The 26786-nt window shown below is 36.6% G+C and overlaps 1 protein-coding gene across 1 annotated transcript in view; it reads right to left on the bottom strand.

Annotated features, from left to right (window-relative positions):
- The window catches only part of LOC135849401 (D-beta-hydroxybutyrate dehydrogenase, mitochondrial), a 44425-nt gene that overhangs the window by 16106 nt on the left and 1533 nt on the right, over positions 1-26786 (bottom strand). The window contains exons 2-3 of the mRNA XM_065369829.1: positions 19268-19351; positions 16720-16882 (exon numbers count right to left, since the gene is read on the bottom strand). Coding sequence (XP_065225901.1) covers positions 16720-16882; positions 19268-19351 — 247 coding nt within the window. The remainder of the gene's footprint in view (positions 1-16719; positions 16883-19267; positions 19352-26786) is intronic.

Genomic DNA, 26786 nt, shown 5'->3' with positions numbered 1-26786 from the left:
TAAAACTATTGGCTGTCAACATGATACCAAATTAAAAAATACCGAGCTTGATTTGTTAATTGAGACATTTTCGTGTATCGAATCGTTTGACAGAAGGAGAAGGAGGACGAGGAAAGGTGATACTGCGATATGTACTTGTTCCAAACCAAGTTATGGTTTTCAACATCTTCCCGTGTGTAAGGCGACTCCTCTTTTCTTTTGCTTATTGTTTCTTTCTCGTCTCCCACCTCGCAAAGTTGTGGGTTTTTCTGAAAAAAATTTCCTTCAACCACCAGTCTCAAATCTGAAAATTACCGAGTAGCGGTATCCTGCATAAAAAATGTTCGCAAACTCACATTGAAAAATTCATTCAGAATAATTTCTAATGTGTACTTATTCATAATAACCCCCCCCCCCAAAAAAATCTCATTTGAAATTTATACAAAAACATTTACCCAACACAGAAACAATTTCATTCTCGATCACCACTCATTAGACAAAAATTCTTCAATACATTGAAAATAAGATTCAGTATGTCTTTGTACCTAAGTACTTCGAAAAAAAAAATCTTTTCGAAATCTCCTGGAAAAAAATATTTATTTGAAACCACCACAAAAAAAAATTGTTAAAAATCACTAAAAATTCATTCAAAGTTACGGCAAAAATATGAATTTTAAATCAACAAAGACACTTGCCACAAAAAAATTATTTTAAATGAAAATATCGCAGAAAAATAAATCATCACGAAAAATATTTAATTTGAAATCACTCGTTAAAATCAAACTGCAACTCATCACCCATGCCGAACCCACACTTCCACGTAATTTTTAAATTTTAGCCACCCCCCCCCAACCCCTAAAAAAGAAGGGAAACATTTTCGAAAATGAAAATTCAAGTTCTTCGTCAAATACTACATCTACATACAACAAGCACACCTGTGATCTCAATTTCAATAATGGATTAGCTAAATCTAACAGAAAATCAACACACATGTCCGGGTTAAAAACATCTGTCCAACTCCAATTAACCCTTTTGAAATAGCTCATAAGTATGTATGATCAATGATGGCAAATTTTACAACACAATAGATCAAGAATCCACAACACCACCTGCTGCGATAAATTTGTTACCACCTGCCAACGTACGTGATATATTTTTTAACCACCTGCTGCGAGATTTGTCAACATTTTTTAAATCCTTATCTTCTGGAATTTTCAATTTGTTATCACCTGCTATGTGATTCATTTTTTTGCCACCTGCTAAGAGATTTTGGAACATTTCTAAGCCCTAATCTCATTAAAGAGAAGCCGACCGGGTATCATTAGGGTTTCCCCCTTCCTTTGGTAAAATTTACCCCAATCATTATTCCATAAAATACCTACTGGCATTTATTAAAACTTCGAAATTACCTGCAATGCACCAAAAATTGCCAGTAAATACCGGTAAATTATCAATACATAATTTACTAAGGAATTACATGTAATTTGCCCAAGTGATTACCAGTAATTTACCTGAAATATGTAATTACCAGTAATTTACCAAATTTACCGAAATTATCATCAATTTACCCAAAAATAATCACTACTCCGATAGAACTGATATAATTCACCAATCACCAGAAATTTCCAGTATTTACCAAAGTATTGATTCCTCAAACTCTCTTAGCATTTTATCAAAGTGGTTTCAGAAAGAAAAGATTTACCCTAGACCACCTCTTTAGTCTCCAAAAATAAATTAGTTCGGTCTTCCAGAATAAAGAAAGAATTCTTTCAGTCTTTTTTGATCTTGAAAAGGCATTTGATAAAGCCTGGCGTTATAAAATTTTCCAAAAATTACCAGTGTTGAAAACCGTTTGGAACCACCACAACCGCTTTTTTAGGTCAGGTGAAATGGGAACCAGAACCATCAGAACAGTTTCAAAATTTGGAAAAGAGAAGTACCAAAAGAACCACTAAATTCAAAAGGTTCCAAGAACCATTAAATGGGGGAACCTTAATTGTAGTATATTTCAAACAAATTGGGAACCGTTTAGTACCAATTGAGGTTTTTTTTGGAAAAGACCACTAGTATGAGAACCAGAAAAAGGTTCCATTGCTGTTCATGAAGAACAACCAGAACCCCTTTTCAGGAATCTGTTCTAAAGGTTCCTGATAATTTTTTTTTTTTTTTTTTGAACCGTCCCATTCCTAGTATACTAAGTTAATCATTCCTTGATGTTTTGGTTAAGCGTACCCCCCCTCCTCATTTGAAAAAATGATTCGCAAAAGGTTGGATTACGTTTTTATGAGGTTTTTGAAGGGGTGACATGCAACCTACAACCTACCATGAAACTTTGCAAGAATTTCTAATATTTTGACCAAAATGTTTAGTATTATCTGAGGTGTATTGGAGTTGAGGTTGGCTGATGGATATATTTTTTTATTTTTATTTTGCAACAGTACAGTGATTTGAATTGAAATTTCAATGATTGGTACCAACCCTGTCTCCTTTCCCAAAAATGCAACCTTAATTTAATGTTTTTTGTGAGCGGGTATGAGTTGAAGTAAGATAGGCATTTTGTGAGTTTTTACGAGTACTATAAGTAAGGTTTCCTTTTTTCTTGTTTTTTTTGGTTTCTACTTTTTTTTTGAAAATGGCCATTACTCTAAGTAAAAATAGAACTCTGAAAACAAGTGCCTGGTATCAGAAATTTTCAAGTTTTTTCATTATTTCACTAAGGTAAATCCGGGTGAGATGCCGCACCAGGAGAGATGCCGCACCTCCAATTTTGGTATGTTGGCAACACTGATTCGAAAATCCAACAGTGTAGAAACATACCTTATACCCAACTACCTTACATGCAACAAAAATATTCCGCCAACCTAACATAATTTGGTCTGTGGAAATCCTTAAAGTTGAAAAGTGATGAATTTTTTTGAAAAATTAATTTTCATGATTTTTAAAACAAATATTTTCGTTCTAAATACATTCTGAAATTGGTTTTCAAATAGTCCAATGGAAAGTACATTTAATATAGATTAATTTGAGTTATACAACTTTTTCAATATCAAATGATTTGTGAGATCAATTTACGAAAAAAGAAAAAGTCTCAAAATGCGAGAGATGCCACACATGTGTGGAGGGAGAGATGGCTTATGAAAATTTCATAGTTATAATAATGCTTTTCATCTTTTCAATGGAATTTTTTAAATTTAAGCTCACTAGACACATCCACCCCCGTGTAGGGACGGGTCAAGAATATCCTTATGGTACCCTCTGCCTGTCGTAAAAGGCGACTAAAAGAGGACCAGGCAAGCGCGGAGGCCTAGATAGCAGCCCTATCACCGTGATATATCTGGCATGGCTGGTAACCAAATCAGACAAAAATCAACCTTACTCAAAACTCACAAACAACAGGAAACGGATGGAACTATGGGATCCCAGGCGGAGGTGAACCCCTGGTTAAAATAAAAAACGCACGCTAACGAAAGGAAATACAAATTCGGAAACTGGAATGTAAGAGGATATGCAGCCAAGGAAGCAGAAATAAACGGAATTCTAAGCAGCAGAAATAAGAAACAAGATTGAAGGTGTACAATACCCTAGCAATACCAATGATGACGTATGGAAGCGAGGTATGGGCACTGAAGAAATCTGATAAAAGAATAACGGCAGCGGAGATGAAGTTCATGAGGAGAACGGCAGGGGTGACTCTCAGAGACAGAGTCCCATCCGAGAAAATAACAGCAGATCTCGGAGTGAAGCCAGTCATGAAGAAGATAAAACAGTATAGGAAAGATTGGAGAAATCATGTCAAAAGGATGGAGGAAACAAGATCACCAAAACAGGTCCTCCAATATACACCAATGGGGAAGAGAAGCAGAGGGAGACCAAGGAGGAAACTCACGGACAACTCAGGCTCATCCTCAACAGGTTCCACACCACAGCAGACAGGCCAATAGGCCTACCACTTATAAGGAAACGACGACGACGACGACGAGACACATCCAACACAGAAGACTACTTTTGTGACTTCTGCTCATCTCAAATTTCAAAAAAAAAATTTTCAATACATTTTCAATTATTTACACTAAAATCCCATAGACCTTTGGAAAATGTTACAAATAGTATTCGCTGCGCCGTACATCCATGTCAAATCACCACCTCGTTGCCTTAGTTGCAAAGTAGCGTATGTCCATCTGTTCACTTGATACCTAGTGTAAAAGTGCTTTCAATCTGGAGCGCCATCTATTGGGTTTTAGTGGTACCTTTTGGGTAGGTATGCTGGCGGGACATGTCCTCGACATACCTACCCAAAAGGTACCACTAAAACCCAATAGATGGCGCTCCAGATTGAAAGCACTTTTACACTAGGTATCAAGTTAACAGATGGACATACGCTACTTTGCAACTAAGGCAACGACTAACAAACCACGGAGCAACTAACAAACTTGCAACTGAGTATGGTCGGAGTGAAATTCTGTTATTCGCCGGGCATCCGCTTGGAGCGCTACTGTCGCCACCCAATCAGCGCAGGACGAAGTGGTTTGTTGATGTTTATTTGACATGGATGTATGGCGCAGCGAATACTATTTGTAACATTTTTACAAAGGTCTATAAGCCATCTCTCCCATACACATGGGAGAGATGGCCAAAAAATATTTTTTTTTCATTTTTCAAAAAAATCGAAAAATTAATAAAATTATTGACCAAAAAAAAATTGTTCATGGCCATAGGTACAGAACCAGTACCTAGTACTTTTCACGAAGTTTCAAATTTTTTCAATCATTTTTGTCGAATCGCGAATCCATGGTGATTCTAAGAATGGTGTCATCTCACCCGGTTTTACCTTGATTAGAGCGAAAGCTAGTAAGAACCAAAAAGAACCAGGAGAACTGGAACCAATTGAAGTGGTGTTCTTATTGGTGGAACCACCAGCAGAACCAGAAAAACATCAAAGGAGAATCGAAAAGAACAACCAAAACTGTTTGAGTAAGAAAAAAATTGAGAACCATTTTGGAAGAACAATGTGAAAGGTACCTTTTGGAACCAAAACAAAACCGTTTCAAAGCCACAACTGGGAACCTTTTGAGAACCGAAACCAGAACCACTTATTTTCAAAGGTTCTGAAAACCACAACCATCACAACCAATACAAATCCAAACAGTTTTCAACACTGAAAATTACATTCCATTGGAATTAGAGGACATTTGGCCTACTTTATTCAGAATTTCTTAACAAACCGTACTTTTAGAGTGAGAGTTAACAATACATACCTACTCAGAATTTTTTGAAATTGAAAACGGAGTCCCCCAAGGTTTAGTTCTTAGCACAGTCTTATTTATACTTTTGATTAATGACATTTCCAATGTTGTTTCTAGACCCATTTCTCTGAGAATCTTTGCTGATGATATAAACATTTCCTTTCGTTCAAATAATATTCAACTAGCTCTTCATGTAATCCAAGAAACCTTGAAAAAATTGAATCATGGGCAGATTCTAATGGTCTAACCTTCTCCGAGTCAAAAACCCACTGTATACTTTTCACCAAAAAAAATAAGATTCCTCCAGATCTCATTCTCAACTTCAAAGGACACTCTTTAGAATTCAAAACCACTACTAAATTCCTTGGCTTAACTTTTGATAGAAAACTAAATTGGACTCCTCATTTTCTAAAAGTAAAATCAGATATCATGAAACGCCTAAATCTGTTGAAAATAATCAAAAATACTAAGTGGGTCATTCCATGTCAACTCAACCAAAAAAAGGCGATTTTGAAAGTCATGTCTTTCGATTTCGCTCAAATTTTTTTTACAATATCTACCCACCCAGTAAGTAAGAAAGCCGCAATCAGTTTGGTCCCAGTCCCCTCAGGGGGCGGGTGGGGGGGCTTCCATTATTTTCACATTGTCTCGAGGTACTCAACTTCAGCAGCCCATTCCTCCAAAACTATGATACTTTGATCAAAACTGATTTTACAGTTCGAAAGGGCATTGAATTTGAACTTTTTAGGTATTTTGAAATGTTCAAAAGTTGAAAGTTGAACTTTCAATTTGAAAGTTCAAATTTTAAAATGGCGCTGTAAGTGGGAGCTACCATTTAAAATTTTGAAAAAATTTCCATAGATGTACATTTTGATACTTTTTCGAAATATTTAGGTTTCGAGATAGGATTCGTAGACGGAGGGGGAGCACCCCCACCCCCAATTTTGGGTGAAACTTTCAAAAGAAAATCTGGGGCATGTGATATATCGAATTGTATGTTTTCAGCGACGCTGAACACGAATATTACGTCAGATTTTTGATAGGACCCCATCCACGGCCCCCAGCACCTCCTCAAAGGGGGTAAAAGTTCAAAAAAGCGTTTTGTTCGTGTGACACATGGAATAGTATGTTTTTGGTGACGCTGAACTCGAATATGACGTCAGATTTGTGATTGGACACCACATCCACGGCCCCCAACAATGTTTTTGGACTTTTACCTATTGGGAGAGGTTCTTGGGGGCCATGGGTGAAGTCGATTCGAAAAACTAAGGCAATATTCGTGTTCAGCTATATCGAAAACATACTATTGCATGTGTCACACGAATCTAACCGTTTTTGGGGAGGTCACCCCCTCTGGAGAGGTGCTGGGGGCCGTGGTTGGGGTCCTATTACAAATCTGACGTCATATTCGTGTTCAGCGTCACCAAAAACATACTATTCCAAACCCAAATGTCAGTTCTGCCTGTCAGAACTTATATCTGTCCAACACTGACTATTTCGCTGTCCCTCCTTACATCAGCACAGACTATCCCTACAAATACATAGATGAAAGATCCCTATTTATACCAGACCACCCTTCCGAAATTAAAAAATTCTTACGACCTAATCAAAAAACTTGACCTTACCAACTCGATGTAAATCTCACACGACGGGTGTAATAATCAAGTAATTACAAACACCCCAAAAAAAAATTAAAAATTTGGGTTTTTAAATTTTTAAAATTTCGCCAAAAATCGAAAAATTAATTGCAGCACCTGAAATTTTAACTGGTGGTATATTTTGGGGCTTTTTCAAATTGTGGGGTAATTGTAGGGTGGAGGGATAGCTCCCGGCATTACTTTTTAAAATTTGAGGAAAAATTTTAAAAATAGAAAATCATTTTCAAGAAAAATTTGTATTTTTCGAGCGTGCTATACAATTTTCTCAACTTTTACTTTTATCAAACACGAATTAGGTAGCCTCGAGAAAGACTTTTATATAAACCCACGCAGTTAGTGATGTCTAAGTGAAAAGCTACTTATGATGATATCTCAAGCCCGACAGTCTGTCATGATCGATACTCAACTTATCGAATCGTGACATTTGGAAAGAAACGACGATGAAATAGGTACCGCGAGTATATCTCGAGGTAATCTACGTATAAATTCGCAACATTAGAATAGCTTGTAAATCCAATTTTCACGATACCATTAGAAAAGTACCTTGATAATAGAGTTGTTTGAGAGAACCCTTCTCAAAATCAAGTAAAACACCGCGAGGTTCGCTCGAAGACAGGACAAGGAGAAGGGGGTATGTATTAACATCGATGGCAATGGCAAAACTCGTTCGTAAGTACGAGTACAAGTAGGTAGGTAGAAAAATCTACAGACATCGAACATTACGACGAGTGCTTTGCCATTACCATCGGTATTAGGTAGGCAGGCATGCTACCTACCAACCTACCTATCTAGAGCGATAAGAAATTGAAAATATTTTACCGATTTCATCAGCGAAACGCAAACGTAAAACGTAAAACGTACATTGTGGTATTCGAATCCCGACGGAATGATAACTTCAGACAAACATATTCGAAAATACTAAAAGATACAAGTCGATATTTGCAACCCTATGACTGCGACTGTGACTGTGACAACGACAGGCAAAACGTAAAAGCAAATCAATCTTCTCTACTCGTATCTCCCCACGGATACGACTACGACATCGACATGCGACGCTCGACGATCAAAGGCAAATATGGCCAATATCAATAATGAATAAATACGTCTCTTTCCAGTTTCCACCCAAGACCTAGTTAACCGAAACGTTATTAATACATTATTTTACATCTACGTCTGCACTACCCATAAATACCAACACGAACACTCTCAATTAGCATTAAGAAATTTAATGTCATCGCGTCAATTTCAATTCGAATGGCAGACGAATCTACGAAACCATATTATTTACTCGTACTTTTACCTATTCGCACCTCCACCTTCATCTACTCGTACACCTACCTCCTACGAAATTTGTGGGTATCATTTTCAAGTTATTCGATCGACGACCGACGACCGCCGACGTTTCAGTTAAACCTATTTACTTTATAAAAGTATAAATCGAAAATTCATTAAAAATAATTTTCAAAAGGTACTCGAGACGAACCGCTCGTACATAAGTTTCCATTTCGCTACATTTACGTCTTTTGAAAAGGACCGCCACGTCACATCCCGTTACGTTACGTTACGTTGTACGAGTAAATACGATCAGACTTTTTTCAACAAGTTTAGAAATTTTAAATTTTAACGCCGACGACATTTTAGTCATTCGTGCTTCGTTGCTCGCGTATTTTTTCTGCTTTTCATTTTATTTTAACGTCGCGTAATTAAATTTCGCGATTACGGGAGTAGAAGAAATTACATCGACGTACGACGACGGTCGGCGGTAATTTTATTTAAAGAAACGTTTCTCCATTGGTCTGACGCTGACGTGAGAATCAAACTCGACGCGAGCGAGTTTAGCACGTAGGTATAAAATTAGACGAAAATAATTCTAACCGTCAACGTTGCGGTTTGCGGTGGCCGTACCGTATGTAGCCAAATGTAAAAGCTACCAGCTACCTAAACTCACCTACGAGTATACTCAAGTACCGCGATAGGTTCAGGTTCAGGTTCAGGTACTTGAGAGAAAAAAATTACGAAAAAACAACCATTAAATTTTTTATACGAACAAAACTCCAATGAATTAAAAATGCATAGCCAGAAGCCTTTCAATAATATGGATCGATAAATTACCTATATAAAAGTTATGAAAACCCGTATTTTTTATTATCAAAATAATGTATTTTTTAACTCGCAGCCTTTTTTTATACCTAACAATACCTCATCGACATTTTGAAGACAAAAAACTCGAAGACGACGACGCAAAAAAAAGGTCTTTCGCTCTCGTCGTATAATACAAGTAGGAGTAGTTAGCAGTTAGCGAAACGAATAAATACGTAGGAACCTATACCGTGTGGCAAATCAAAGCCGGTCGTTTGCTATAAACTGCTTGGTAAAATATGCTCGAGTTTAATTAATGATTGACTTCAGCTCTACTCTGTAGATACGTCTACGCCTTGTCGTTTAAAAAGCGAGAAATGCGAAATAAAAAAGCACTTTCCACCAGGCTGACTCGAAAAGCTCATCGGCGCGTAATAATTAATATTACACGGTAAACACACACAAACAATATAAGTATCGGCCTTGTAAGATACAATACACACAGACGTCGGTTGATGAAACCGTCTACTTGTGTAAAAAAAAAAAAAACGTTCTATTCAGAGAGCACGATATTTCTCGATAATTTCAGCGCGAATTCACACCGAATCAATAATGTACTATGAAATTTATTCATTTATGAAGTAGGCACAAAGATAGGCCACGCCAGCGCCACACGAAAGGCAACATCAACGTTCAACAACGAAAATGAAATTATTAATTTCAAAAAGATGAAAAGACGAGCGCTGGAAGCTCCACAAATCTATGTAATTCCAAGTTCAGTCGCGGCATTATGAACTTTTGAACAATGGAACATACGAACTAGTTCTGCCATGGCTTAATTTGGATCAAATGAATCGAAAAAGTGGAATCGGAAAGGTGGTAATCTTGAATCGGATAATGAGTAATGTGATCATAAGGGCACATCGAGAGGAAAAAATGTCCGAAGATTTTGACCAAGTTACCCTGAAATGTTTTTAGCTCCGCGAAGATGACCTTTGGAGGGAAGATAGATCTTCAAAGAGGGAGCATTTGTGTGGAAAAATCGCGCTTTTGCCGCTATATGCTCTCCTACCCAACCTGTTGGGGGGGGGGAGAGGCCAGAACTAATCGGAAAACCATATAATTATCAAATTATGTACTTACCAAAGCTAAATCGAAAGAACAACTAAAATACGAATGTAGGTAGATATTATTAACCAATGCAAAGTGAATTTTTCAAATTTTGGTGAATTTTTGCAAATTAAATTTGAATCGAAATTATACACCCTACCGAGTGCCGAGTGGTTAATTTGAATGTTTTCACAGCACTTTTTGATAATCTGGAATTTCCAAAACACAACTGAATGCTCCACAGAACGCCTTGAAACCACCTTCAAATCTATTCGACGTGTTAAAATTAGGGTGTAAAGTAAATTTCATATTTCCAACGTTATTACGTAGACAAGATCTTGTGGCTCAACTTTTAAAAATTTATGGAAGATCTAGAATTTTTGAAAACGGCTCGAAACCATTTGCAATCGATTTTGGGCATCAAAAATTGAACACATATCTATCTACGAATAATTTGTAATTTGTGCATTCTACGTCAGTTTGGTGAAATTCTAATTTTTTCTCATTTCTGGCCCAAATTTGATTTTCAGAAATTCACCAAAAATCCATAAAAGCACTTTTCGGCACTTCAAATTTTGGCTCATCGTGATACCTAATTTCAGTATTCTAGGTCAATTTGGTAAAATTGAGTTTATCCCCTAATTTCAGGCCCAAATTTGGTTTTCGAAAATTCAACAAAACTCCAAAAATGTACTTCATCGGCATTTCAAATTTTGACTTGCGAATGCGATGTATTTTTACGTTCCCTTTCGATTCAACTCTGTCCGGTTCGAGAAACCCGCCTTATAATTTTTTTGCTACAGAATTCGCGATCTCTGTTGAAATTTTACACGGGCTCCGCTTCGTTTTTGGGTCATTCAATGTCAACTCGACCAACGTTTTTGAGTCATGTCTTTCGATTTCGCTCAAATTTTTTTACAATAAATACTCACCCAGTAAGTAAGAACCCCGAAATTAGTTTGGTCCCAGCCCCTTAAGGGGGCGGGTGAGGGGGGGGGGGCTTCCATAATTTTCACATTGTCTCGAGGTACTAAACTTCAGCAGGACTCCATTCCTCCAAAACTATGATACTTTGATCAAAACTAATTTCACAGTTCGAAAGGGCATTGCATTTAGAACTTTTTAAGCATTTTGAAATTTTCAAAAAAATGAAAGTTGAACTTTCAAATTGAAAGTTTAAATTTCAAAATGGCGCTGTAAGTGGGAGCTACCATTTAAAATTTTGAAACAATTTCCATGGATGTACCTTTTGATGCTTTTTCGAAATATCCAAGTTTCGAGATGGGATCTCTCGATGGAGGGGGAGCACCTCCACCCCCAATTTTGGGCAAAACTTTCGAAAAAAAATCTGGGGCATGTGATATATCGAATTCTATGTTTTTGGTGACGCTGAACAGAATATGACGTCAGATTTGTGATTGGACCCCATCCACGACCCTCAACAATTTTTTTTGGACTTTTACCTATTGAGGGAGGTTCTGGGGGCCATGGGTGCAGTCGATTCGAAATACTAAGGCAATATTCATGTTCAGCGATATCAAAAACATACTATTTCATGTGTCACACGAATGTAACCATTTTTTTGGGGGGTCACCCCGAGGAGGTGCTGGGGCTGTGGATGGGGTCCAATCACAAATCTGACGTCATATTCGTGTTCAGCGTCACCAAAAACATACTATTCCATGTGTCACACGAACAAAACGCTTTTTCGAACTTTTACCCCCTTTGGGGAGGTGCTGGGGGCAGTGGATGGGTCCTATCAAAAATCGGACGTCATATTCGTGTTCAGCGTTACCAAAAACATACAATTCGATATGTCACATGCCCCAGATTTTCTTTCGAAAGTTTCACCCAAAATGGGGGGTGGGGTGCTCCCTCTCCATTGAGAGATCCCATCTCGAAACTTGAATATTTCGAAAAAGCATCAAAAGGTACATCTATGGAAATTTTTTCAAAATTTTAAATGGTAGCTCCCACTTACAGCGCCATTTTGAAATTTGAACTTTCAATTTAAAAGTTCGACTTTCAACTTTTGAAAATTTCAAAATGCTTAAAAAGTTCTAAATGCAATGCCCTTTCGAAATGTGGAATCAGTTTTGATCAAAGTGTCATAGTTTTGGAGGAATGGGCTGCTGAAGTTGAGTACTTCGAGACAATGTGAAAGTAATGGAAGCCCCCCCCCCACCCGCCCCCTGAGGGGGCTGGGACCAAACTAATTGCGGGGCTCTTACTTACGGAGTGGGTACTGGGTATATATTGTAAACAAAATTTGAGCGAAATCGAAAGACATGACTTTCAAAATCGCCTTTTTTTGGTTGAGTTAAACATAGAATGACCCTCTTTTCAATGCCATAAACTTACAGCACAATACCCAATGGAGAGATACGAAACTTGGAAATTCCAAATTCACGATTTTGAAACGCAATAGGCAATAAAAATTATATTTTTTTGAATTAAAAAATTTCTTATCCGAGCCTCAATCAATAGAATTTTGAACAATCGGCTCGCCCCGCATAATCTATCAAAAGAACAAGCTGCCCTCATCGAATTAATTTATTTCCTGCTACCTAGTATGTTTTCAATTTCAACATGAAGGCAGCCCTTCATCATGCCTATAGGGCGCGCGTGTTAAAGACCACCTGAGGCATTATCGCTCTATAGACATCTGTCTTCTGTCTGATTCTGCTGAGGGCAATTTTACTGCGCGCACCACCACACAACACCACTTATCGGATTCATTTAACCAACATTCTTCATCATGCGCACGCGCTAAAATTTACGAATTCGAAAATAAAACTGGACAGGTGTACAATGAACACGTCATCGCCTTTATCTGATTTATACATTTGGCAATGTGTTTTCAATATAAAAGAACCCCTTTATCATGATTCATGCACATCTGCCATCGAAGCGACAACCTAGACAAAAGACCACCTGCTCCTTATCGCTCCGTTATAAAATTTTGGTTATTTTGTAAAGGGCAGTTTGACTGCCCGCCCCGCACCACCGGATACGAGAGTGGTGGCAAAATTTTTGTTGAAACAGGTGCATTAAAAATTTAAAACTGGAATCAACCGAGTTAAATTTTAAGGCAACAAAACATCGAGGGCAAATCAACGTCATTTTAAATCAACCGGATCGCATTAGAAAAACCAATAATCACAATCGATAATTTGAAATGGTGATCGATTATCGAAAGCAGATGATCTTAATCGATTCTAATCCATTTCTTCTCTTCGACTACAGGTAAGAAAAGTCGAATGTATTTGGAATCGATTTGCTGAAAATCGATCATTTTCATAATCGATTATGTTTGATGATTCAAACCATTTCGATAATCGATATCGAATATAATCGACTCTCCCCTCGAAAATATTTCGAGTCAATTTTCAAAATCAATAATTACATTAATCGATTAATTAATCAACCGATCTCATTATAAAAACCAATAATCGCAATCGATAATTTGAACCGGTGATCGATTATCGAAAACAAATAGGTAGTTGAAAATATTTTAAATCGAACGATTATGATTGATAATTCAAACCGTTTCGAAAATCTATATCAAATACAAATCGACTCCCCGTGTCTCCCCCCTCGTCAGAACATAAGAAAAACGAATAATCACAATCGATAATTTTAACCGGTGATCGATTATCGAAAGCAGACGATGTTAATCAATCCATTTCTCCTCTTCGATTACAGGTGAGAATAGTCGAAAATATTTCGAATCCATTTTCTGAAAATCGAACATGTTTGTAATCAATTATGTTTGATAATTCGAACCGTTTCGATAATCGATATCAAATATAATCGACTCTACCATCAAAAATATTTTTAATCAATTTTTGAAACGTTTTGAAATCGATAATTACATTAGTTTCTTGACGTTCTCGTGTCCTTTGTTCTACTTGCGTGCTGAACAATTTGCCTACCATCTGAGTATAAGGTGAAAACAATTGAAACCTGTGGACTATTGTCCATTTTTGAATTCAATTTGAAAATAGTTGCCCCTTGAAACAAAAAAGTAGGCAATAAAAAACCACTCGAGACATATTTTTAGCATACTCGTATAGTACATTGGTACATATTTGAGAGGACTCCTCGTAGCGAAATAATATTTCTTTTGCAGCATAAGATGAGGTATAAATTCATACTATTAACCTATTCCAAAATTTTTTTGTTGCGAAATTCGATTCAAGTACCTAAATAAACTACCTACAAGTTATTCGTCGTATGAATTATGAATCAGCCTGTACGGTTTTCAATTTGTGAGATATTTTGTTTCGTATTCGTTAACGGTTCGCTGCATTTGGCTGCGTTAGCTTATTATACGCGTCTACCTTAGGTACGAGTATTTTTTCCCATTTTCATCCCATCAAAAGAATTTTAAGTACTGCCAGCATGAGCAAGTATACTCGTAGGTGAGCCATATATGATACGCATTACATTATAGGCCAACAATATGTTAGGGACGTCAAAACGACCAGTACCTTACAGCAGCGCCATCGCCATCGTTTCGTCGCTCGTCGAGTTTATTTTTTCCGTTCCGTTTTCTTTCTTTATAATATTCTTTCACGTATTACAGTCAGAATTACCTATAAAACCTATTCATTCAAAAAAGCCATCTCAACACGCACGTCTGAAAGCTTCTCTGCTTCAACCTACGAGTAGTACATACGTAGAAATAGAAGAGGCACCGTGTACCCCTTTCTATACCATACCTTACCCAAATACATAATACGAATAGGTACCTAAGCTACGGAGCCCGAGCCCCCGTGATATTTCGTTTCGCATTCGTGTTAGCATCGCAGAATACGAGTACGAGTACGTGTAGCTTATGCTTATACAAAGGACGGACCAATTTTTTCTTTTTTGTTGACCGAATGCCAGCTCGCACAGCGTTTTCCCGATATGCCTGCCTTTTTTATCCGGATATTATTTTTCGCTTTTTCGTTATATTATATGTACTTTGGTAGAAAATAATGCCTTTTTTCTCGTCGATTTTCTTCCAGTAATGTACCTAATCGAAAATGTTCAAATTACCTACTTATTTAAAATCGGCGACATGAAAATACGAAAAATGTTGAGAATATGTCGTATCAATTTTTGACAACTTCTCACCCCCCCCCCCCCCCACAAATCTAAGAATGGGGGAGCTACAATGGATCCCAAATGCACCAAACTTGGCTAGCAGAATTCGAAAACCGCTGTGAAAATATCGTCCGAAAAAAGGCGCGAGTCGTGTAAGTTTCAAAAACTGTATTTTTTGTTCGAAAAATCACGAATTTGAAGCACTCTTCCTTGGAAACCAATTTTATAATTCAACTGAGCGGAGTAGAATTGTAAGAGAGTGACTCACAAAAGGGAACCTCTTGAAGTGTCTGCCTCCGATTTGAACGGGACCGCGATTTTTGGAAAGCGCATGTTCTAAAACCCCCAAATCTAAATTTTCAGCTGCCCAACTATATTTTCGTGATTTATGCTTTTTTTTAAAAAAAAAACACGTTCTTGATCAGTACAAATGTTCAGAATAAGTCCTGAAACTGATATTAACACCCCCCCCCCATCCAAATTTCGCCATTTCCAGCCATTCTGGAGCCTCCAGTGCGATTTTTCGATTTCTCCAGAATTTTCAATTTGCTCCAGAAGGCGTGAATACGAAGTTGGGCAGCTAAAAATCGAGTTGCGTGTTATACTCGACCTGTTTAACGAATTTATCCACATTTGAGCCGATTCTGGAGCGGACACCTCAAGAGTGGTTTTTTGATCATCTATTTTCAAAACTGGTCAAGAAACCACTCTTGAGGTGCCCCTTCCAAAATCGGCTCAAATGTGGATAAACTCGTTGAACAGATCGAGTATAACACAAAACTCGATTTTTAGCTGCCCAACTTTATATTCATGCCTTCTGAAGCAAATTATAAATTCTGGAGAAATTGAAAAATCGCGCTGGAGGCTCCAGAATGGCTGGAAATGGCGAAATTTGGATTTGGGTAATTGATATTAGTTTTGGGACTCATTTTGACCATTTTTACAGATCAAGTACGTACTTTTAAAAAAAAGCATAAATCACCAAAGTAGTCAATTTTGGATTTTCAAAAATTCGCCAAAAATCGAAAAATGAACTTGGGCAGCTGAAAATTTGGATTTGGGGGTTTTAGAACATGCTTTCTCCAGAAATCGCGGTCCCCTTCAAATCGGAGGCGGACACCTCAAGAGGTTCCCTCGTCAGTAACGGCCAGATAACCAAATTTTAAAAACTGGGGAACCGAACGTCTCTCTGAGCCCCCTATGTCCATCCTATGGAATTTAGCGAAGACAGAAACCCTTGAAAACTGATTAAAAATATATTGTTCAGAATGGCCAGATTAGTGGAATCCGTTTTGCAGAATGTGCTATTGTTAGACTGGCGTAATAATATGATTATGATGGATCGTTGAAAGACGCCGAGGCGCGAGCAAACAAACCGCGGACAAATCTGATTAGTGATAACGCGCAAACAGGTACATAAATCAATTATTCGTTCGTCCAATTGAAAGATAATAACCGTTCGTATATGGTAAGAGATTAGAGAAGAGAAGACTGATTCTATACGAAGGCTGGTGGAGTGGATGGCGGGACCGGAAGCAAAATTAATCTCATCTCACCTGAAACGCCAGACGGTAAAGTTTTGTGAACGTAATCGTAAGCTGCTTTTATGTCCGAATCCGAGGTAACATTCAGTTGCAAAATATGTAAACGCGCCGAAGACTCTTCTTTCAGTTTAGCAGCTTTATTCTTCTCGGCAAATCCGGCGTATACGGTGAATCCCTTTGAAACAGAAAAATATACCGCATATTTACCTACCTACGCGTACGTGAAATACAGCAGAATAGAATATTTAAATTACCACGTTTAAAATGTACGCGAGACGCTATTGAAAAGAAACGAGTGTCTTTGAAAAAAACGAGTACATAAGGTACCTACGCGGAACTCGGCACAATTCTCTTGAAAATTACAAAAATAGTATCAACAAATTCGTCAGGGACCGAAGAAACTCGTTGCTGTAGGTATTTAAATTGTAGAAAATTGCTACGCCCGAGGAGATATTAAAAATTCGCGTTCGCTCGAATGTAAACAGTAATAGGTATAAAGTTTGCTTAATGGAAAGCAAAATTAGCTGCGCGAAATTATTTTCACGAGGAATTTAGAAAACACGTGTTTATCCGTGACCTTTACCTTACTATTTGTCAGCAAATTACGTCGAATTAATTCATTTTAAATGATGTTTTCGAATAAGCTGTCATCAATTCCATTCTATTCCCAATAGATGCGGGAATGTCAACATTTCACGCATAAAATAGAGAAGGGAAAGAGTCGGGTTCGTTTTTCCCTCCATCCCGACAAAAAGGTTTGGCAGTGTTTTCAGGTAAAACTATCACCATCGAAGTAACGAAAGAAATAAAGAATAACGTAACGGAAACGAAAATAACGAAATTCATCTCTGTTCCAACTTCCAAGTCACAAAACCGCGATGAAAACAAAATTTCGATACAGATTAGAATAACAAAAAATAACGTAACATAACGAAACATAACGAATAACGTAACGGAAACGAAATTAACGAAAATTTTTCTGTTTTACGAAACAAAACGATAATAAAAAACAAAATTTCAATGCAGAAGTTGATTAACGAAAAGTAACGTAACGTAACGTAACAAATAACGTAACGAAAACGAAAAACGAAATTTTTTTCTTGTTTTACTAGAGATGTGCACTTTTCAGAAAAGTAATTTTAGTGAAATGAAAAGTGAAAAGTTCATTGAAAAGTGTGAAAAGTTGTGAAAAGTGTGAAAAGTAAATCGTGTGAGTCTCATTTTAAAGCTCTCTGTAAGAGCTTCAAATTGATGTATTTTTGGCATATCTAAAACACAAAAAAACAAAAATCATTTTTTTTCACCTACTTAATCGAATAGTGGCAGTTTTGAGCCTTTCTAGAGCCTCTAACATTTTTGGATTTTCCAGTTTTGAAAAAAATGTTGTTAAAAATACCAAAAATGGGTGCTGAATTGCGAAGGTGGAGGAGTGTAAAGAGTGAAACTTGATATTTGACTTCATCAATGAGGTCAGTGATCTCTGATGAGTAAATTGATTGGTCACTCGATTTTTTTTTAGTGAAAACTGAAAAGTGAAATGAAAAGTAGGAACTTTTCTTTTCAACTTTTCATTGAACGAAAAGTACTTTTCACTTTTCACTTTTCAGACTGCACATCTCTATGTTTTACAAAACAAAACACTAACAAAAAATTGAAAAATTTCGATGCAGAACTTGAATAACGTAACGGAAACGAAAATAACGAAATTCCTATCTATTCCAAGTCACAAAACCGCGATGAAAACGAAATTTCGATATCGAAAAATAACGTAACGTAACTAATAACGCAACGGAAACGAAAATAACGAATTTTTTTCCTATTTCACGAAACAAAACAATAATAAAAAACATAATTTCGATGCAGAAGTTGATTAACGAAAAGTAACGTAACGTAACGAATAACGTAACGAAAACGAAAAACGAAATCTTTTCCCTATTTTACAAAGCAAAACAATAATTTAAAAAAATTGAAAAATTTTGATGCAGAACTTGAATAACGTAACGGAAACGAAAATAACGAAATTCATCTCTGTTCCAAGTCACAAAACCGCGATGAAAACAAAATATCGAATTCGATATCGAAAAATAACGTAACGTAACTAATAACGCATAATAACGCAACGGAAACGAAAAAAACGAATTTTTTTCCTATTTCACGAAACAAAACAATAATAAAAAACATAATTTCGATGCAGAAGTTGATTAACGAAAAGTAACGTAACGTAACGAATAACGTAACGAAAACGAAAAACGAAATTTTTCCCTGTTTTACCAAACAAAACAATAATTTAAAAAAATTGAAAAATTTCGATGCAGAACTTGACGGAAACGAAAATAACAAAATTTTCTCCTGCTTCACGAAACAAAACAATAACAACAAAATTTTGATGCAGAACTTCAATCACGAAAAATAACGTGAAACGCCATTCATTAATTTGACAATAACAAAAAGAATTTCAAAATGAATTCGATGCTTCTAAAATTCCTATCGTGGCAACAATAATGTTGAATGCAACAATTAGGTACCCTTTACCTATATTTTATTATCACTACTTTCTTACCAAATCATCCAGTTGTCTGGCCAACGCATACCCGACATTGTTATCGCAACTAGTGATGAGAACAGCTTTTCCAGCGGTCGATACCTGTAAACGAAACGTCCGAGTTAATTAGCAAATTAATTTTTATTTTCCATTTCAGCTACCTGGCTACGCGCAGTGGCAGTATTATAAATTTTTAATCTCGAGGAAAAACTACGTATAGTCGTATATACTCGTACTTCAATAGATGAGAAGAAAGTCTCAAACACAAGCTGGAAATTGACCTTGGTAATTTTAGGTGCCTTCGAGGTATTTATTTTTCAAAAATTCTCTCTCCGCATTCCTTCATTTTTTATTCCGTATTCGCTAATTAAAGAAATACAACGTTTATTCTTACTTCGAGGAATTTTTGTTTCAACGGTACGAGAAAAATGTTAATTTAACGAGATTCATCACGAGATGTAAAAAATAAGGGATGCGTCGCGTCGCAATAAACGACCTGCTTTTAAACGCTCGTAATTTGGCAACACTGCAGTGTTCAAAGATGATTTAATTCTATTCAAATTTTAGGAAATTTGAGGAACTAATGAGGAGGGGGGGGCTGTTGAAAGGGTCGAATTTCATCACGAAAAGTTCGTGGCTGTAACTATCATAAAAAAGTACTGTAAGCGTGGGTAAATTGGAACACTGAGACTTTCAAACTTGAATTATTTTAAAACTGCTCGGTACATTTTTTTTTTTTTTGGCTCAAAAGTTGGGACACTTTCTTCTCTTTGATATGTAGTAAATGTCAAGTGCCCCAAAAATTTTTTAACCCCTTTTTTTTGAAAATTAGAGGTGTTCCAAGTTTTTTTCAAAAAATAAATACTTGGAACACTAGTCCAGTCATTAAAGACCAATTATGTCCCATCTACGGGAAAAATTATTATCAAACAGATCTTTCGCAAATATTGTTCACAGAGGTCCCCTCAACAACATACTAAAAGTCCTGGCCCGTACGGGGTCCGGAACCCCCTCAAAGGGGGGTGGAACCTCCCCCAAAATCAGTTTTTCGCCATTTTCTCCCCCGCATTGTATTTTAGCGAAAAATATGTAATAAATAAAAGAATCTACGTCAAATTTCCGATCTAATGATGTATCAACTTTCCTTGTATGTTCAAGGGGGGCGGAACTGCAACCATTTAAATGAGGGGGGTTTTCTGAAAAATAGATAAAGGCTATAGGCGCCTAAGAGGGGTGAAATGGTCCCCGAAAACGTTCGAGTTGATATTAGTATGGAAGATAGGTACCATTGAGAAACTTCCGCGTAGAAAGTTTCAGATCCACACCCCCTCCTCTTTTTGGGGAACCCCCCTTTTCTGAAACTTCAATAATATTTTTCTCAGCCCCATTTCAACCGATTTTGAAAATTTTTCAGTATGTTGTGTATATCCTTAGTAGGTATTCCCACAAAAATTTTCAACCCCCTCCCCTCATATTTACCCCTCAAAATAGCGTTTCTCAACTTATTTTATGCTTTTTAACAATAAAAAAAATTGAGGGGGCCAAGTGCTCTGGAGAGGGCTAGATGAGTCTAGCAAAAAATCTGACGTCATATTCGTGCTCAGCGGTATCGAATCATAAGAAAACGACACCCTATTCATTAATTATTAGTTATTTTCCCCAAAATTCCCATTTCACCCCCAACCCTCTCTAAGACTCATTTTTACATCATTTTGAGGGGTAAATGTGAGGGGAGGGGGTTGAAAATTTTTGTGGGAATACCTACTAAGGATATACACAACATACTGAAAAATTTTCAAAATCGGTTGAAATGGGGCTGAGAAAAATGTTATTGAAGTTTCAGAAAAGGGGGGTTCCCCAAAAAGAGGAGGGGGTGTGGATCTGAAACTTTCTACGCGGAAGTTTCTCAATGGTACCTATCTTCCATACTAATATCAACTCGAACGTTTTCGGGGACCATTTCACCCCTCTTAGGCGCCTATAGCCTTTATCTATTTTTCAGAAAACCCCCCTCATTTAAATGGTTGCAGTTCCGCCCCCCTTGAACATACAAGGAAAGTTGATACATCATTAGATCGGAAATTTGACGTAGATTCTTTTATTTATTACATGTTTTTCGCTAAAATGCAATGCGGGGGAGAAAATGGCGAAAAACTGATTTTGGGGGAGGTTCCACCCCCCTTTGAGGGGGTTCCGGACCCCGTACGGGCCAGGACTTTTAGTATGTTGTTGAGGGGACATCTGTGAACAATATTTGCGAAAGATCTGTTTGATAATAATTTTTCCTGTAAAAATGTCTTTAATGACTGGACTACACTCGAATAAATTGGCTGTTTTCCCCCTGTTAGATGGCTCTGGCAAGCACCTGGAACCCTTGAAATTGAAGAAAAACATCAACAAATAATATTCCCTCCCACCCCAAATCATACCAACGCTTTATTCACTCACAATGACAAAAAAACTCAAAAACCTTGTTTTTATCAATAAAAAAAAATTAAAAATTAAATTATATAGAAACACAATTTTTTCAAATTAACATAACTCGCTCAAATATTAAGCTAATTTAAAAAATAAAAAAACTATCATGTTGCAAATTAAATTTCCTACAAGATGGTTTTTTCATTTTTCAAATTATCTCAAAATTGAGAATTATAAAAAATATTGGAACAGGTAAAAAACTTGGAACAAAAATGATTTTTTTTTTAAAATGGCTGTCATTTTGAAACTATTACAGGTACAGGTTTGAATTCAACGCCATTCTGTAGTTATTAACACATACTGTAATTATTTTGAAAAATCATTTCACTCGCCTTTACCCGAATAGCTGGGTAAAAGAAGTTTCAACACTATTAAATTTTGGCGATTTTCGAAGCACGTTTTCTTCATTTTTTAATAAGACCAAGGTATGAAAAATAATAAGGTATGATTGCTGCATAAAATCGACGACAATCATACAAAAAAAAATGAGACCACGTAGAGCACGCTAGCCAACATACATCCAGTGTGACCACTACTAGACTGTAAAAAGTCACAAGTGTTCCAAGTTCCACCCCCGTTCTAAGTTACCCACGCTTACAGTACCCTTCTCGAATTTTTTCAAAATTTTAAATTATAGCTCCGAAATTTGGAAAAATTTCTAAAATCGGGCTTTCAAAAAAGCTCAACTTTGACCTTTTGGACGACCACGTTCGAAACACCGCAAACAATTACGGCCAGAAATTTCAATAGCTAAAAAAAATCTCCCCATATGTCCCAAGCCCCGAGGGAAGTTGAAGAGCCAATAGTAACGATTTAAAGAACATACGAGCATAAAGATTTTTTGAAAAAAAAAAAAAACGAGGGAACCTAAACCCAAAACCGGACTAATTTGACAAGGAATGACCCATACTTCGCTAATCACATTTATCTATCTTTTCATTAAGCCTACAAAGCCACGCTGGTTGAAGTAGTATCGTGCTCGAAATACCAAATTTTACGAGTTACATACTCGTGCAAATAATAATTTACTAAAATACAACAACGTCACAACAACGTCTACGTTCAAACTTTTCGCATTTTAGTTTTGCAAACTTTTTGCAAGATATACTGGCGATGATGCCGGTACCGACACCGGCATCATAGCTACCAAATAACTGCTAATAATAGACCGATGACGTAATAAGTAGGTCATTGTCGTGTATTATTTTGCTGTTAAAATATTTCGCATGAATTATATATAAACATTCGCCATACATTAGCACACATAAGTACAAAGTATACTATTGCAGGAGGTCATTTCCCAGTTCCCGATGTACATATTGGTATCTACTTTGTAGGTAGGTGGATTGGTATCGTGCCGAGAAACCCTTCAAGTTCAAAAAAAAAATCCAATTTACTTACCCAAAAAATTCCTCATTTTTACGTCAGAACTCTTTTAAATGAACCTTTCGTTTAAGAAAAAAAATTCCTCGGCCTCCAAACAATGTTGGTGGTCTCCTTCTATGGAGTCCCCCAAATGGAGAAAAATAAAAAAATAATACAAAAAAATGAAGCTGTGAAAATTTTTTGTAAATGTTCCATTTATTGACAAAATCTTTCAAAATAACCCCCTTTTCAAGAAAAAAACCTGAATCAGAAAAAAAACGAAACATGAAAATAACAAAAAAAAAAAAAAACTGTTCAGAACTGCGTGAATTCAAAAACTCAAAATTATGGGAACGGAAAAGAGAACTGAAATTAAGAACCAAAATATGAAGAACGAAAAGTGAAAACAAAATCTGAGAATGAAATACGAGAACATCGAGAACAGAATAAAATGGAAACTCAAAAAATGTTGTTTTCACAACTCTAAAGAACGAGATGTTTTTTCGGTCAAGTATTATTGTTTTTTGTTTTTGTTTCCGGATTTCTGGTTTCGAATTTTGTTTTCGGTTACGGTTTTTAATACTTCAACTTCATACTTTTCATTTTCAGATTTTATTTTTGTTCATTTTTTTTTTCTTCAAATTTTCGGTTTTTGTTTTCGTTTTTACATAGATCATGCTGAGGTTGTATTTTCTGTTTGTGTTTTTCATTTCTCCAGATTTTCAGTTTTTAGTTTTCAGTCTTCGTTTTCGTTTTTGTTATTCATCATTTTACAATTTTTCGAAATTTGACCCCTTCTTTGGGGCACAGAGGGACATTGTGGGGTGGGAACCAAAAAATAAGTTCATATTTGTGCTTGACGACCTCAAAAACATTCCATTTGATATATCACTCGACTTTTTGATGATTTTTTGAAATTTTAGCCCCCTTGTTGGAGCACAGAAAGACATTGAGGGGGGTGGGACCCAAAAAATAAGTTCATATTCGTACTCAGCGACCTCGGAAACATACCATTCGATATATCACTCGACTTTTCACGATTTTTCAAAATTGTAACCCCCTTTTTGGGGCACAGAGGGGCTTTGAGGAGTTGGATCCAGAAAATAAGTTGGTATTCGTATTCAGCGACCTCGAAAACACAATATTCGATATATCGCATGTCCAGATTCGTTTTTCAAATACATGATTCAGTTGTGTGTTACTTGAAAAATCAAGCATCCCCCCCACCAACCCCCGGGGAGGATTGATGACCAATCAATGGTGGTGCAATTAATAGTTGGGTGAGTAGACTTTGTAAAAAAAAATTTGAGCGAAAACGAATGATATAAAGTGGTAACATTGATCATATTTATTGGACTGACTTTTTTGAAACACTTACTCTTTCCACCCCTATTTTTAGGCACCCCTCTTGAGGGATGGGTATCGAGCGTAGTATTAAATTGTCGAGAATTTGAAGGGGAACATTTTTAGTCATGGTAGTTTTTATCGTAAACCTGATATTTTTGGAGTAAATCGCAAAAAAACGTGAATCGGAACCGGTTTTAGCCTCCTAAACAAATTAGCTCCAGGGTTAGGAGGGTCGGTTTTTTTTTGGTAGTTCAGGGGGTTCATCAGAACACATTCCCGAAGAAAAAATTTATGTGCCAATTTTTGTTTTCTGCTCATTTAGATATTGATTTGTGATTTTATTTTCAGTTTTTCATTTTTTATTTTCGATTTCTCAGCTTTCTTTCATTATCAACTTTTGATTTTACAATTAGATAGAAAGAGAAGAGAAAATATTACCTACCTGGGTCATTCCATGTCAACTCAACCAACGTTTTGGGTCATGTCCTTCGATTTTGCTCAATTTTTTTTTACAATATCTACCCACCCAGTAAGTAAGAAAGCCGCAATCAGTTTGGTCCCAGCCCCCTCAGGAGGCGGGCGGGGGTTTCCATTATTTTCACATTGTCTAGAGGTACTCAGCTTCAGCAGCTCATTCCTCCAAAACTACATATGATACTTTGCGCTGTAAGTGGGAGCTACCATATAAAATTTTGAAAAAATTTCCATAGATGTACATTTTGATACTTTTCCGAAATATTTAGGTTTCGAGATGGGACTCTTGACGGAGGGGGAGCACCCCCACCCCCAATTTTTGGCGAAACTTTCAAAAGAAAATCTGGGGCATATGATACATCGAATTGTATGTTTTCGGCGACGCTGAACACGAATATAACGTCAGATTTTTGATAGGACCCCATCCACGGCCCCCAGCACCTCTCCAAAGGGGATGACCCCCAAAAAATGGTTACATTCGTGTGACACATGCAATAGTATGTTTTCGATATCGCTGAACACGAATATTGCCTTAGTTTTTCGAATCGACTTCACCCATGGCTCCAAAAACCTCCCACAATAGGTTAAAGTCCAAACAAATTGTTGGGGCCATGGATGGAGTCCAATCACAAATCTGACGTCATAATATTCGTGTTCAGCGTCACCAAAAACATGCTATTTCATGTGTCGCACGAACAAAACACTTTTTTGAATTTTTGCCCCCTTTGGGAAGGTGCGGGGGCCGTGGATGGGGTTCAATCAAAAATCTGAAGTCATATTCGTATTCAGAGTCGCCGAAAACATACAATTCGATATATCACATACCCCAGATTTTCTTTGGAAAGTTTCACCCAAAAGTGGTGGTGGGGGTGCTCCCCCTCCGTCAAGAGTCCCATCTCAAAACCTATAAATATTTCGAAAAAGTATCAAAATGTACATCTATGGAAATTTTTTCAAAATTTTAAGTGGTAGCTCCCACTTACAGCGCCATTTTGAAATTTGAACTTTCAATTTGAAAGTTCAACTTTCAACTTTTGAAAATTTCAAAATACAATACTTCAAAGGTTCAAAATTCAATGCCCTTTCGAACTGTGAAATCAGTTTTGATCAAAGTATCATAGTTTTGGAGGAATGGGCTGCTGAAGTTGAGTACCTCGAGACAATGTGAAAATAATGGAAGCCCCCTCCCCACCCGCCCCTGAGAGGGCTGGGACCAAACTAATTGCGGTTTTCTTACTTACTGGGTGGGTAGATATTGTGAAAAAAATTTAAGCGAAATTGAAAGACATGACTTTCAAAATCGCCTTTTTTTGGTTGAGTTGACATGGAATGACCCTCCGAAACGTACGTGTTGTTAAAACATATAGAAGAAATCTGAAAATTTCTTATTTTCATTTTCATTAAATTCTTATGGAAAAAAAAGAAGGAAAACATTATTGAAAAACAAATTTTTTATTCAGTTTTCGTTTTTTCTGAAGTAATTTTGGTAGTTTTCAAACATTTTGTTTAGATATTTATTTTCGTTTTATTCATTTTCAATTTCCGTTGTTTCTAAATATTTAGTTTTTAACTTTTTTTATTCGTTTCAGTTTTTTTCAGTTTTCACAACCGTACTAAAAAGCGCTTCAATGGGCTCAAAACCTGGCAAAAATTCCAAATTTTTACCATTTGTAGTTTTCTAGTACCTAAATAAACATTTTTTAAAATATTAATTAAGCTTACGTTGAAATGATTGATGAGAAATTAATCACCCATATTTCTTTACACGTTACCTATACTTTTTAAAATAAAAGTGTTACTTGTTTGAGAAATAACCGGAAAATTTATGATATAATGGAAGCATCATCATATTGAAATGTCAAAAAATCTGATG

The sequence above is a fragment of the Planococcus citri genome, chromosome 5, assembly GCF_950023065.1.
Source record: "Planococcus citri chromosome 5, ihPlaCitr1.1, whole genome shotgun sequence".
NCBI classification, from domain to species: domain Eukaryota; kingdom Metazoa; phylum Arthropoda; class Insecta; order Hemiptera; family Pseudococcidae; genus Planococcus; species Planococcus citri.
Note: the sequence above shows the minus strand (reverse complement) of the source record. Positions and strands in the feature narration are given on the sequence as shown.